This window comes from Miscanthus floridulus, chromosome 17 (assembly GCF_019320115.1).
Source record: "Miscanthus floridulus cultivar M001 chromosome 17, ASM1932011v1, whole genome shotgun sequence".
Classification (NCBI taxonomy): domain Eukaryota; kingdom Viridiplantae; phylum Streptophyta; class Magnoliopsida; order Poales; family Poaceae; genus Miscanthus; species Miscanthus floridulus.
The window spans coordinates 106,229,282-106,242,734 of NC_089596.1; the positions used below are offsets into that span (position 1 = coordinate 106,229,282).

The 13,453-nt window shown below is 38.7% G+C and overlaps 1 protein-coding gene across 1 annotated transcript; it reads right to left on the minus strand.

Annotated features, from left to right (window-relative positions):
- Window positions 1-914: 914 nt before the first annotated feature.
- On the minus strand, window positions 915-12,842 carry LOC136514981 (structural maintenance of chromosomes protein 3-like). The gene is made up of 30 exons (XM_066508684.1): window positions 12,684-12,842; window positions 12,415-12,466; window positions 12,259-12,334; window positions 11,692-11,730; window positions 11,534-11,601; window positions 11,378-11,449; window positions 10,996-11,075; window positions 10,830-10,908; window positions 10,635-10,752; window positions 10,366-10,541; window positions 9,322-9,567; window positions 9,102-9,223; window positions 8,883-9,027; window positions 8,424-8,596; window positions 8,229-8,328; window positions 7,404-7,540; window positions 6,974-7,175; window positions 5,510-5,597; window positions 5,266-5,419; window positions 4,481-4,628; window positions 4,189-4,380; window positions 3,918-4,101; window positions 3,766-3,836; window positions 3,536-3,687; window positions 2,770-2,938; window positions 2,512-2,658; window positions 2,095-2,190; window positions 1,750-1,924; window positions 1,327-1,535; window positions 915-1,236 (listed from the first exon to the last, which is right to left on the minus strand). The coding sequence occupies exons 2-29, from the start codon at window positions 12,427-12,429 to the stop codon at window positions 1,345-1,347; spliced, it is 3,615 nt and encodes a 1,204-aa protein (XP_066364781.1). The 5' UTR covers window positions 12,430-12,466; window positions 12,684-12,842; the 3' UTR covers window positions 915-1,236; window positions 1,327-1,344.
- Window positions 12,843-13,453: the final 611 nt, after the last annotated feature.

Below are 13,453 nucleotides of genomic sequence, written 5' to 3' on the forward strand. Positions count from 1 at the left end.
ATTTGTTGTGAGAGGAAAACACTGTTGGTTGGCTCATAAGCCCTGGCTGAAACTAAAAAGCGAAGAGACTGGTAATCCTCTGTTCCTTCTATTGACTAAATGGTGAATAAAATGATTGTTTAACATATTAATAGAGTTTGCTTGATTCTGTTTAGACCATTTAGATGGTTTTTAACAGTTTAAATGGTCCAACTATTTAGGGACTAAATGGCACGATTGGCCTTCGTTTACTGTTTAAATGTTATCTAAACGGATTAAATGGACGTTTAGACCCGAACAGTGGTTGAGACTGAGCGTGGCGGCATGACATTTCCATCTGTGGTCATGCGCATAAGCTAAGGCCCTTCCAATTATCGATACTTTTTTCTGTTTTCTATATTTTTTCTATAAAAATGCACTGACTTCTATAGAATTTCCATGTGATTTCTGCATTCCGAAAAGGAGTAAGCGTTGAACTAGAATTCTACGCACCACACTGAAAAAAATTCTTAACCTGCTCACCGTGCTCAGTTTAGCTTAGATTGTTTGCACAGTATATATTGTAAATTTGGCCATCCATTAGTCAAAATACATGCATATTTGTATTTTTGTAGGGCAAAAGAAAATATTAACATGCTAGTCAACAATACTTTGACGTTAGGAGGACAACAGTAACTTGACTGAAATAATAAAATGTTGAGAAATTAATGGTCGTAATCCAAAAGACTTTCATACCCCAAAACGCCTTAGGTCATGAGGTAATCCGAAGGGGCTAGGGGCCTAGACGATTAGAGGCTTTGTTTAGTGGAGTTTCAGCCGGCTCCTGCTACTCCGTATATTATTGTAGTATAAGATACATATTTATCTTTTCTCAAAATGAACTAGGGACTGATGAAGTCGGGGGGGGGGGGGGGGGGGGGGGGGGGGGGGGGGTGTTTACTTCACTGACTCTGGCTCCTCCACTCACTGTAAGTAATTCTGGGCTGGACGTGCCAAACAGACCCTAACAATGATGGGACAACATTGAAGCAACATGTAACGTACGTCTAATCAGGGCTTGCCAATTGTAAGTAAGTTGGTACCAAACCAAGTGGCAGCTACACTCACAATAACAGATTGCGCATCTAAGCGACAACTAGTTAAACAAGCTATCCAATAGCTAGCTAACTACACCATACATATACACAACTCCAACCATGGGCCAGAATATCCATCACAGAACCAGAACTATCCTTTCTGCGTTAGCATCTGCTTGCACTGCACAAGAGGAAAAGGAGGAACAGTATAAGCAACAACCAACATGGCAACTACGTGCTTGAGGATGCTAAAGTAGAAAGAGGCACATACGATCAATACACAGCAGCCTCAGCTGGCATTGTGCGTCTGGTCATGCTCAATGAAGTCCAGAGCCTGCTCCTTGGACACCACGTTGATGTAGCTGACCCTGTTCTTGTGTGTCACACCATATATCTTATCAGCCACTTTGGCAATCTCTGGCCGGAATGTGGTCGCGATGAACTGAGTGTCAGCCATGTCAGCTAGACGGCGGATCATATCTGGAATGAAACTTAAGGAAAGCAATAGCAGCAGCAGCAGCAGCAGCAGAAGCTTCTATTGCTTCAAGGACACACAAAGAAGACGCATGCGCATAGCTAGACACTAGAACATGAGCCAGAAACACAAAAATATCTTGGGACTACGATAAGCAGCAGACCATGGTTCTATAAAGAGGATAAATAAATGTTACAAAGAAAGAAAGAAAAAGGATACTTCCAACTGCTGTTCGGTACTGTGGATCCAGAGCAGCATCAATCTCATCGAACAGATAAAATGGAGCTGGATCACATCGTTGGATAGCAAAAATCAGTGTTAACGCGACCACCGTCTTCTGTCCGCCTGACAATTGTTTCATAGACTGAGTTTCTCCCTTGCCAGTAAAGGAAACCTGAATCATGAGCACCCTTAAATAAATCAGGCAAAAATTAAACTGAAAAGTCACCAGAATCATCCAAAAGGACTATAACAACTTCAGAATTGTTTAACACCATCTTGAATTATGAGACTGCTACCAAAGTGAGCCCATACATATATACACCCAATGCAAATAAGACTTGCCTTGACTTTCACACCAATATACTTCTCTATTCTCCCTTCAGGGCCTGGGTCACGAGGTCCATCCTCATCCTCATCATCATCAACTGCATCCCCATCCTAATAACAGAAAGGAGTACATAAACATTAGAAAGTCAGAGCAAACTGACAAACTCACTCTTAAAACAGCATGTATGCAGGTGCAGGGGAAAATTTCAGGGGGACTCCAGGCAATTCATTAATAGCTCTAAAACATCATTAGAAACTGAGTAAACATGTGTGATTGTCATTGCATCAAAGGAACAGCTGCAATAAAAAAGAACATCAGAACAATGGCCTATAGGTGACAGGCAAAAATGAAAACATAATCAAGTGTAAAAACCAGGGATAACAAGGCTAATAAGGTCAGTGAGTAAAAGCAAGGAGCAAAGGTGAGGGTACCTTTTTCTTCATCATAACCAAATATCCATGACCACCTTGCACCAGCTCAGAGAACACTTCACGGAAGTGCCTTGCAACCCCTTTAAATGTGCGCTCAATTGATTCATCCTTCCTTTGGTCTAAAACCGATATGAGTTCCATAATTTTCTGCAACACAGATCAGTAGTCTTTCAGATTCTAGCTTTTAGGACGTTCAGAACTCAAGACAGGAGCATCAAGCTAACTGAAATAAAAACAATTATACTGATGTCAACTCACCACATCACCGGCATCAAGTTCAGCTCGCCTTCTCTGCAGTTGTTCGCGTTGTTCTGTGAAGTTCACATATTGGTCAAGAGCCTTTTGGTTCACATGACTAAACTGCTTCAACTGCTCATTACAGTCATAGAGCATCTTATGTAGCTGTTTCTTGTTTTTCCTTTTGTACCTATATTTTGGCCAAATACAAAATAAGCTAACACAACACTAACTCTAGCAACCAAAAAGCCCTACAGGGTAATGAAGTTGTTGACAGACTACACAAATTTTAGTTCAGGGTCCAGTTGTATCGGGTGTGCATGTTTTTGGAAAAAGTAAAGGGCGTACCCAGTGCAGAGAGCTCCCGCTCTGTGCGGGGTCTGGGGAAGGGTGTTAGTGGCAAGCCTTACCCTCGCCTGTGCAATGCGAGGAGACCGCGACTCGAACCCGGGACCTTCTGGTCACAAGCGGTAAGGTAAGACTCTACCGCTTGCACCAGGCCCGCCCTTCATGTTTTTGGAAAAAGTAAACTATGGATATTTTTTAACTAAAAGTGCTTAATCTATGAAAATTATACGACTACACTCATATCTCAAAAGTGCTTTCACGCTAATTTGTTTCTGTAGATATGAATGATATATTATAACAAACTGATGTTCAAGTCTAGTTTAGATGACCGTGCCAAAATAAAATATACCCTATATACTTGGACTGAGGGAATATCTAGAAAGATAAATCTAATGCCTGTAAACAAGGAAAGCATGATGCAAGGACAGGAATGCAGTACGCTTCAAAAGCATCAGCAGGCAACGAGCCCAAATCTCGGATCTTCTTCGTGCACTCTTCTTGCTTGGCTAGATAAGTGCTCCTGCTGTTCATCAACTGTTCCAAGTCTTTCGCACCATCTTGTACAGTCTGCTCCAAAATCGCTTCACGAGTCTGCATTTAAAGATAAAGTGGATAAAGCAAGTCAACAAGAGTGAGATCGACAAAGAAAACTGCAGAAATAGTAGTTACCTTCAGATCATCCCTTTTTCTTTTCAGATCATCCATCTTTCTGGTGAAGTTATTTATGGCATCGACATTAGCTGTACAAAGGATTGTTTTAAGTTAAGCTAAAAGTCATCTAATATGGTTCAGGGAACGAGAAGTCAATCAGTGTAACTTACCCTTTAATAACGAAGTTAATTCATCAAGATTTCTCTTGGAACTTTTCAGTTCTTGTTCTTTTGCCTCAGCTTCCAGAGGCAAGGTTCTAGAATCTGCAGATGAAATTATCGCTTCTAGCTCTTTCTGGCGCCTGATAAGATTCGTTGATAAATTGGTCTCTAATTCTTCCTTTCGTGTTTCAATCTACATAACAATTTGAACTGCATTAGAGCATATAAAGATCTCTTGGGAGCAAAAAACAACAGCTGCTACTGAATTTGTTTGAATAACCTCAATCCGACTGTTTTTACACATTAGAAACCTCTCCTTCAAATCAGTAATTTCAGGATTCAATCGTGAAAGGAGATCTCTTTCTTCTGAAGTTAGCTGATCAATAAGCTCTGTGCCCATTTCATCATTCTTCATTGCAATGCTAGATTGGACTTGCTCAATTTGGTTGCGGATGTTGTCAAGTGATTTTTCCTGCAAGTTAGAAAACATTCAACTACAGTGCACAAAAAATTGCTGCAGGAATAACAAGAATCCTCCATGAAAAATTCAAGAAGAAAACAAAAACAACTACCTTCTTGCCAAGGGCTTTCTCAAGTGACACCTTTTGCTTCATAGCCCTGGCAATGTCAACCTTAAATTGTTCCAACTCCGACTTGGCATGATCACGTTCAGCATCCATTTGTTGCTGTTTGGTAACTAAATCTGTAATTTTCTTATCTATATGTATGGGAAGTTAAGTGAAATCCAGTACATTCAATATGCCTCTGGCAAACAAACAATGAACAGCAAGATAACTAACCATGAAATATTGCTCTTGCAAATAATTAGTTAAAACGAGACAGCTTATTGTGTTGCTTTATGTTTTCAAATTACTTAGGATTTAAAGCCAGAAAAATAGAAGAAACATAGAGGGAAAATACGAGTTTCAATATGCTAAAGTTATGCAGGTCTGTGTAGTTCAAAAAAAGGTAGTGAGAAAGATACCAATACAACAATAAATTTTTGTTCTAACCAATACCACACAATTTTGCAGGCTTTCTACCACCAAAATGAACTACAACGCAAGCAAGGAATATCGTATTTAAGATCTATGCCAAGATGTTCTCTTAGTCTGCACAGAGAAGTTTGTATGAATGTCTCTGTTTTTTTTTTTACTTTGTTACTATCTTTTTTTGCACCTCTTTATAAAATGTTTCTAGCATTTTTATTTCAATGAATCTACAGCTTTAGAACCCTCTAACTTTTGCTTCAAAATAATTATCCAATATTTAGCTGCAGGAAATAATTACAGGATGTAACAATCTTGAACCAGCTTCATGTGAACAGAAAGAGTAGAGTATAATTAACCAAAACAGGATATCTTTTAGCTTATTTCCGACAGCCTCTAGATGAGTCGCCTTTTTCTCAATTGCTGTATGGTTATCCCTTACTATTTTCACAAGCTTTAGTTTTGAGCGTCTAGAATCATAGAAACCTCCTGTCATAGCACCTTTTTTCCCTACTTGATCACCTGATACAATAACCAGTTAACTACAGATCCAATTGACAATTTTAGAATTGAAGTAACAATGACAGCTAAAATGTAAAAATCCAAGACTACCATCAAGTGTGATGCAATCTAGACCATTGCTACGTGCAACTTTTGTCGCAGTTTCCAGATCTCGGCATATGACTGTCCTGCCAAAAACCTAACCGAAATATAAAGTTAGATATAAAAAATAATAAAGAATTTTCTTCTAATATAGAAGAATTGATTTGAGAAACTACCTTAGGTGATTGGACAAGGAAAGCTAACTATTTGGAAGAGCAAAAGCCCCATACAAGCATGTAATGTAGCCACAATGAAAAAGTGTACTAAAATAAACAGACCATGGAAAAGATAGAGGCAAGTACTCCCTTTGATCACAAATAGTATAAGTTGTTTAGGACATTGAAGCAGGTTTGCAAGATTGAACTTTGACTCACAAATCACAATTACTATAAAATTATGGTAATCTAAAATAAAAGAGACTACTCCCTCTGTCCCAAAATAGAAATCATTCTCGCTTCCCGAGAAGTCAACTTTTTTTTAACTTTGACCAATTATATATAAAAGAATATTAATATTTATAATACATAATCAGTATCAATTAGATAGATAGTTGAATGTACTTTCATAATAAACTTATTTGGAGATAAAAATGTTGCACGCATTTTCTACAAATCTAGTCAAAGTTGAGAAAGTTTGACATGCACGCGTCCCATAACGTCCTTCTTTTTGGGACGGAGGGAGTATATGTTACCAAATCACTACTCATGATGAATCTACTAAGATAAAACCTTACATTGTCCAACAATCTATTCTTTATATGCTGATGATCGAGGTCCAAATAAATTTGACTAGGATCGGAGGCACCATATCAAACCAATACAAACACAGAATACTACTGCATTGTATTCTAAAACCGCCAGTTTTACACTCAACGGCACGTAAATTAGGAATGCACTTATTACTAAAGCTTCACCTGGAAGAACACACACTACATACATGAACTTCTCAACATTTTGCATGCCTGATACATCATAAACTATGGTTTGCCATGCCGCTTGTAGTTCAAGCAGAGGCATGTGGAGAACTAAGGCTGAGCAGCAACCAGCAATGACTGGCATAGGACATGCTAGTTATGGCTGACACGGCACCAAGTGGTCACCAGAATGGAACTAAATGCGTGTCAGCTGGGAACCGACCATCTAGTTTCCAACCTTCATGTAAACAGACCAGAACTCAGATGTGGCAACAGAGGCTGAGTATATATTACTGGAGACTCGATAGACACTACTGCATATCCTCCCCATTGAGGTACCTGTTACTCCACAGAATGTGATACCATGCCTACAGCATGTATCTTAGACAATACAGATTGAATGATTAGGTTCAATTATTCCATTTGATTGTATGTAATCAGATGATATGATAGCGAGAAGGCAGAAGGAAGCTGCTTCTAACGGAGCCTCGATCAAAATAACCAAATGAAACATGTAGGCGCCAATTTGGAGGGGAGAAGAATATGCACCCTTGTAATACCTGTTCGAAAGCACGACGATGCTCAGCTCGATATTTCAATTTTTTCAACAACGGAACAAAATCAGGACTTTGTGGACAGCTAAGGTCTGGAACTTTCACTCTGTTCAGTGGTATAAATGTCACCCTTCCACCTTTTATTCGAGTCAATAATTCAATGATCCTGGTTGATATGTCATCGTTCTCAACAACCACATGGAACAAGCTATTCATTTAAGAACAGAATAGATTAGTGAACTAAGAAAAAAATTGAAGAAAGGAAATAAATAAGAGCCCTGTTCGGCTGCAGCTGTGGCTGCAACACCTCACTGTAGCAGCAGTTGCTACAGTAGCTGTACGGAGGCCTGCAGCACCATTGGCTGTTTGCTGCAGCCGAACGCATCCAAGATTAGCCATTGTATATATCTATCTAAAAAGAAGTATAATGTGATACCTATTTCCAGCAGTGACCTCAACAGCTGTAAAGAACTTCTCTTCGCAGTCAACCAGTTCTAATACAGGACCAAAAACTCCAGTAATACCATAGTCCTTAATGATTGTGTTAACAGAATTCAGGCCTCTCCTAATATCCTGAGGAAGGAAACAAAGTTAGCACCAGCAAAGATTGCTTCAAGCACTGTCCTGGCAAAATAGATAAGTGCATGCTACTCCATTCAAACTGAGTAGGGATAAAGTGTGAGATTGAAGAGAGGGACACAGATGAATGTGCATGGCAGAGATATAAGTTCTGTAATGCAGAGATTTTATAGGGTAGAGATCCAAGACAAATTCTTCCATCTATGTCAATTGATTGCACAACAACAGATAAGGAGAAGTCATGTACCCAACTTTTGGTGCAAAATTAATTCTATCCACAACATTGCAACCACCAGAAGAGGTTGAAACTTGAAAGAGCCACTGAACCGTTATGGAGGGAATATTTTATTGTGTAGCAAACATGTTGTGGCTATCACAAACCAGAATTGCTAAGTAATTACATTACAGACAAGTCATAAAAGCTCCATTGTAGTCACTCCAAGCAACAATAAAATATTGGCCAAGCTTTAAGAGAACTTGATATGAAAAAGGAAAAAAACAATACATAGAGATTTTTATTTATGTTTCATATCATGATCAGCAATAATTTATGGGTGCATATATAAGATGCCAATATATAGCATGCACATCAGAATAAAAGTGCAAACCCCAAGAAACAAAAATTTCGGTAGCAATCAGTAATATGAATAAAAGAATATGTAAAATAAGTAGCATTTAATACCCCAGGAGTTGCATGGTCCAAGCTTTTCTTTGCCTTTACAAGCTCTTCTTGTAGCCTATCAAGTTCAGCTGTCACCTCAGATTCCTCCTTCCAATATGACCTGCAAAACTTTCCTTCTACTAAGTATATAAACTTTAATGCAGCACATCATCCATTCAATGGCAATGTCATGACCGTTCATAAGAAATTACATACTTCCTTTCTTCTTGAAGCACATCTCTCTGCTTCCTCAAATCGTTGTAGTCATTATGTCTTTTTGCAAGTGCTTCCTCTAACTTACTTGATTCGTTTTTCCGAGACTCAATGTAGTTAGTTAAATCAGTGATTTCACCTTTAAGCTTCTGAATTTCTTCTTGAAGTAAACCTTCCTGCCATATTTGCAAGAATGTAATAGATATTTCAACTAGGTCAGCAAACAATTGGAGGGTGAAAGAGAAAAAAAAAAGATTCTTGGTCTATAGAATGAATTCAAGATACAACCAGAAAAGATTCTTGGTTCATGCCATAAGGTTCTATTAGCAGAATTTAAGATGAAATGGATCAAACTAATACATATGACAAATGCAGGACCAAGTTTAAGCTAATAAAAGAAGTGCAACCGAAAAAAGGTCCACATTGAGATAGCAACCAGCAAACCAGTCACTGGATCATTACCTGCTTTCTATTTGATAAAAGTACAGGCTTGAGATCTTCAATTTCCTTTTGAAGCCACTTATCTCTAGCAGCTTTGTTTGCGAATTGGGTCGCCCTCCCCTGCTTTTGGTACAATATACTTAGCCGCTTCTCACGATCCATAATGCTGTCCCCACAAAATGGAAGTGTCAAAGCAATGTTCATAAATAAACTACATAATTACCCAAAAAAACATTTTACCTCTTTGATATCCCTTCCTCTTCCTTTAGTTTGGTCTGATGCACCTTACTAATTTCAGCCAATTCAGACTTTGACTTTTCACTCTCTCTCCTCACACTCTGTAAATCCCTCGCTGCTTCATCCTAACAATATATTATTTTAAGCACAGCAACAAAACATAATTAACTAGAATACATTAACAAGCTCATAAATTCCATTTACATGCTCAAACATGGCATACCTTAGCTCGCTTCTCATTCACAATCCTGTCTTTTATATCTCTCAAGTCAAGTTCAATCTGAGCAACTACCTTCAGAGCTTCAGTACGCCTCTTCTCAACACCTTCCTTTTGCGCCTTGGTATCATTTATCCCTTTAGTTGAGACTTTTATTTCTTTATCAAAACTCTTGATCATCTCTCGGACATCCACCACTTCATTGTCCGCAAGGGACATACTTTCAGAAATTTTTCTTCGGTTATCATCCATCTAATAGCAGCAAGGAATTCAAATGGAAGAAGTATAAGAATCATTGCAGAATATATGAGGATGAAGAAATGATGGTTACATTTAGAAAATTGTTTTTTTTACTGTGGAAGTTGATACTGATTACAGAAGCAGGACTGACATAAATTATGTCATGTCAAGGGATTGTCCAAAAAAAGCACAAGGGAATATGGTTAAGCATCCTACATACATGTTTATGCCCATCAGCAGATGATATTGATTAAAGATATACTGATACAAATCAGAGATGGAGATAAAGCATAGCACTCATCAACAATGGCTTGTTTGAACAGAAAATACAAAGAGTTTACTCTTTAGATTAGTATAGATAGCACCAGAGTACAACCCAGCTAACACAGCAGATGAAAAGGGCAATCAATTAGACTGTGAATGCAGCATAATCAACTGCTACATTTTGTGGAGGATGTGAGAAGTATACAAATTCACAGCAAATGCACTAACAACTAAGATCAGCCAGACTGATATTAAACACAAGTATGACATAATGAATTGTAGGCTCTTGACTACAAAAAGAGTGAGTAAAAACAACAGGTGATGAAACAAGCATTTCAAAACCTAGTCCTTCTATGCTCTCTGGAAAATTAAGGTCTTTCCATCAGGATATGAGACAACCCAATAGATGGTCACGTAATGGTTTGTTCATCAAACTCAATCCCTAGGCCTTCGTTGCTTTTGAGTCAAGTTGTTTCAACTTGTGAGGCAGAACAAAAATAATTTCCAAAAATGTAAACATGCGTAACAGAAATGGTAGAGCCTTACCGAAGCTAATTCATTCCTTGCATCATTAAGTTCATGGTCCAATATAGTATACTCAAGTGATCTTTTCTGTTTGTCCAGCTGCTGGTACTTCTTTAGTTCTTCTTTCTCTTCATCGAGTTCTCTGAGTCTTTCCTCCAGGTAGTGGACAACTTGATCAATCTGCTTCCTTTTGTTGGCTGCTCGTAAGAGAAGAATAGTCATCTCAACATGTCACTTTGATATTTGATAAGATATATAAAGAATTGTGGTGATTCAAAGTTTCAAACTACCTGTTTCGGTCATTATTTTCAAGCTCTCCTTCCGTCTATCCTCGTAAACACGTGTACCACCAATCTCTTTGAGAAGATCCAGTCGTTCAGAATCTTTCATCAGGGTAAGGGATGCAATCTACAGATGACAAATTTGTTGATGTAATATCTGAACAGATGGAAGACATGAACAGGTGAGTGGTGAGTACTTGCTACCTTTCCTTGCTGGACAACGTAGTATGGATTAGAACGAGAGAAACCAGCACTCTCCAGCAGATTCATGACTTCAGTTTTACTGGACATAGTAAGAATAAAAAGTAGGCCTGAGCAAGCAACAAGATATAACATTGCTGGGGCTGGTTTAGGGCATACGATAACATGCCTGACATGCTTCCCGTCCAAGTAGTATTCATCCTTCTTTGAAGCAACTGTCCTGCGCAAGCGTACCTCTTCTTTATCAACCTGCAGCAAAGTGTATTTTCATTCGCAGCCAGGAGAACAGGGAGCATGTAAATTATTGTGCCAATGCAAAAGGCAACCATCAGTCCATCACACAGGTGTTGCTGAAACATGTTAAGAACTGGAGCAATGCTATCCGCTTCCATACATGAACCAAGCAGCAATGTACGCAGAGCTGATAATTATATGAGTGCCTACAATGAGAGATCTAGGTGTAGCTATTTTTCGACAAAATATGCAACCTGAGACTCTAGAAGATAGATTCGAGTATGTAAATTAAAATCTGAATAGATTAGAGAACTTACTGGAATACGATTGTCTGAATTGTCAAACACTATCTCAACAAAAGCAGATACAACCGAGTGTCCAGCACCTTCCTGGCAATGGTTATTAGTAAGGTATATCAAACACCATCAATCTATTCCAACTATCTAGATTGCTTAAACAAAGAGGGAGCATACATGGAGAAGGGCACCCCTATCTTCACTTCGCAGGTTCTGAAACATGTCACTCAGGACAAATCGTATAGCTGGAGCATTAAGAATAAACAAATCAGGAGAATATTCTCGCATAAGAGCAGAAATATGATAGTATAGCAGTGCCACATGTTTAAAATTACCATGAAAGAAATTTGATTTGCCAGATCCATTTGCACCAACTGTGGCAAACAATTAAATAAATGTCAGTCCTTTAAGAGCAGAAAAAATACGCATTAAAGTTCTAGTTGCACTATAGTACTTGCAATGAGTTCAGCAGAAAGATTAGAAGATCACTATAGAGCAAAAGAGCAAATGAACAACAGGCACACAGAAGAGTTACATGGACTTAACCATAACTGTTTCAAGCTCATGGTTTTCTGATACAATGCATGCATACATGTGCCATGGCTATGCTAATTTCCAAAACAAAACAACAAACCCAATTTAGCAAATAAAGGAAAACTGAATCTTGAAGATGCACCGAATCTTGATCATCACTAACTAAAGCTTTGCAATTAACCTACTATGCAAGGATTTATCTATTGAAGGCCAGATATAAATAGAGGTTATGTTGCTGCATGAGTGACTTATGACAGCAAATTAAGTTGTCTGTGCATCCGATAGGAAGCAAAACACGTGAAACTAATCACCCTATGACTACAGTAATATATTAGTTTGTGAGTGAGGGAACAGCAGAGGGGGTTTACCAACTACGTTAACTTTGGGACTGAAGGGCTCTGTTGAGATCTCCTCTCTGTAGCTCTTAAACCCTTCGATTATGACCTGTACAGACAGATGGCTAATAAGTCAACAAGTTTTCATGAAAAATGCCACCAAATTGTGCCGAGGGCAGAACATCTTGCCTTCTTTATATACATTTTTTAGGCCGGGACAGGTCACACCACCATGAAAACCCTGCAAAAGAGCATGGTAACTCAGTAACAAGTAAGCCCTCCACACAAAAAAGCAGCAGGGGCGGATCCAGTAAAGGGACATGGGTGTACACAAGTACAGCCAATAATTTTTGCAAAACTTCGAAGTTAGGAGGCTTGTCAAATAGCTAAATAGCTTTAGGGTTTCGGTGCTCAGCTTCGCACAGCATAAGGGAAGGGAAGAGAAGGGGTGGGAGTACCTGGTGGGTGCTCGTCGCCGGCGAAGTGACCAACGAAAGCCTCAGCACCGACTTAGGGCGGCGGCGGCCGAACAGTCGTCTGAGAGCGAGAGGGGAGAGAGAGAGAGAGAGAGAGAGAGAGAGCGCGAGGAGGGAAGAGGGATGCAGCGGACGGAAGGGGGATGCAGCGGATGCAACGACGGGCGAAAAAAAAAACGCACGGGCTTCTTGTGGGCCGTTTTTCTCAGTTTCTTTGAAAATTTCTGTTTTTTTTTATTTTTCTTTCTCTCCCTTTTAAATTTTTATTCTTGTTGATTTCATATCTATTCACTTCTTTGACACTATCAATGGCTAGTACTGTTGTAAAAAAATATCTAGTACAACATTTGTTTTAAATAATAGAAATTTCATATCTATTCTCTTCATTGGACACTATTAGTGGCTAGTAAATATATAGTACATTCTAAATAAGTAAATGGATTTTTTTATATTTTATTAAGGTTGAATATTTTTCTATTGAAGCTTGAAAGTGCAATCAAACCCTAATTGTGGGTTTTTTGTGATAATGACCATGTAATTAGAGAATTAATGAGATTTATCGAGATAACAAGCGGAGAATTCATGTTCAATGATGCTACACGAAACGGAGGAGCCCCCAATCACAAATGTAGATGGCTTCAAACTCAAAGGAGGTTTAAATTCTTTTATATTTTGAATTTGACTATAGAAAAAGTCGTACTATAAAAGAGGACACAATGCTTAAGCTAATACGTGCTACCAAGTTGTCGGGG

Bases quoted from the DNA above. Each gene is read 5' to 3' on its own strand.
- LOC136514981 (XM_066508684.1), bottom strand. The intron at 11,602-11,691 runs GTAATTTTAAAC...TTAATGCTCCAG, and splicing joins CAAATCAAATTTCTTTCATG to CTATACGATTTGTCCTGAGT. The intron at 8,329-8,423 runs GTATGTAATTTC...AAAGTTTTGCAG, and splicing joins GTGCTTCAAGAAGAAAGGAA to GTCATATTGGAAGGAGGAAT.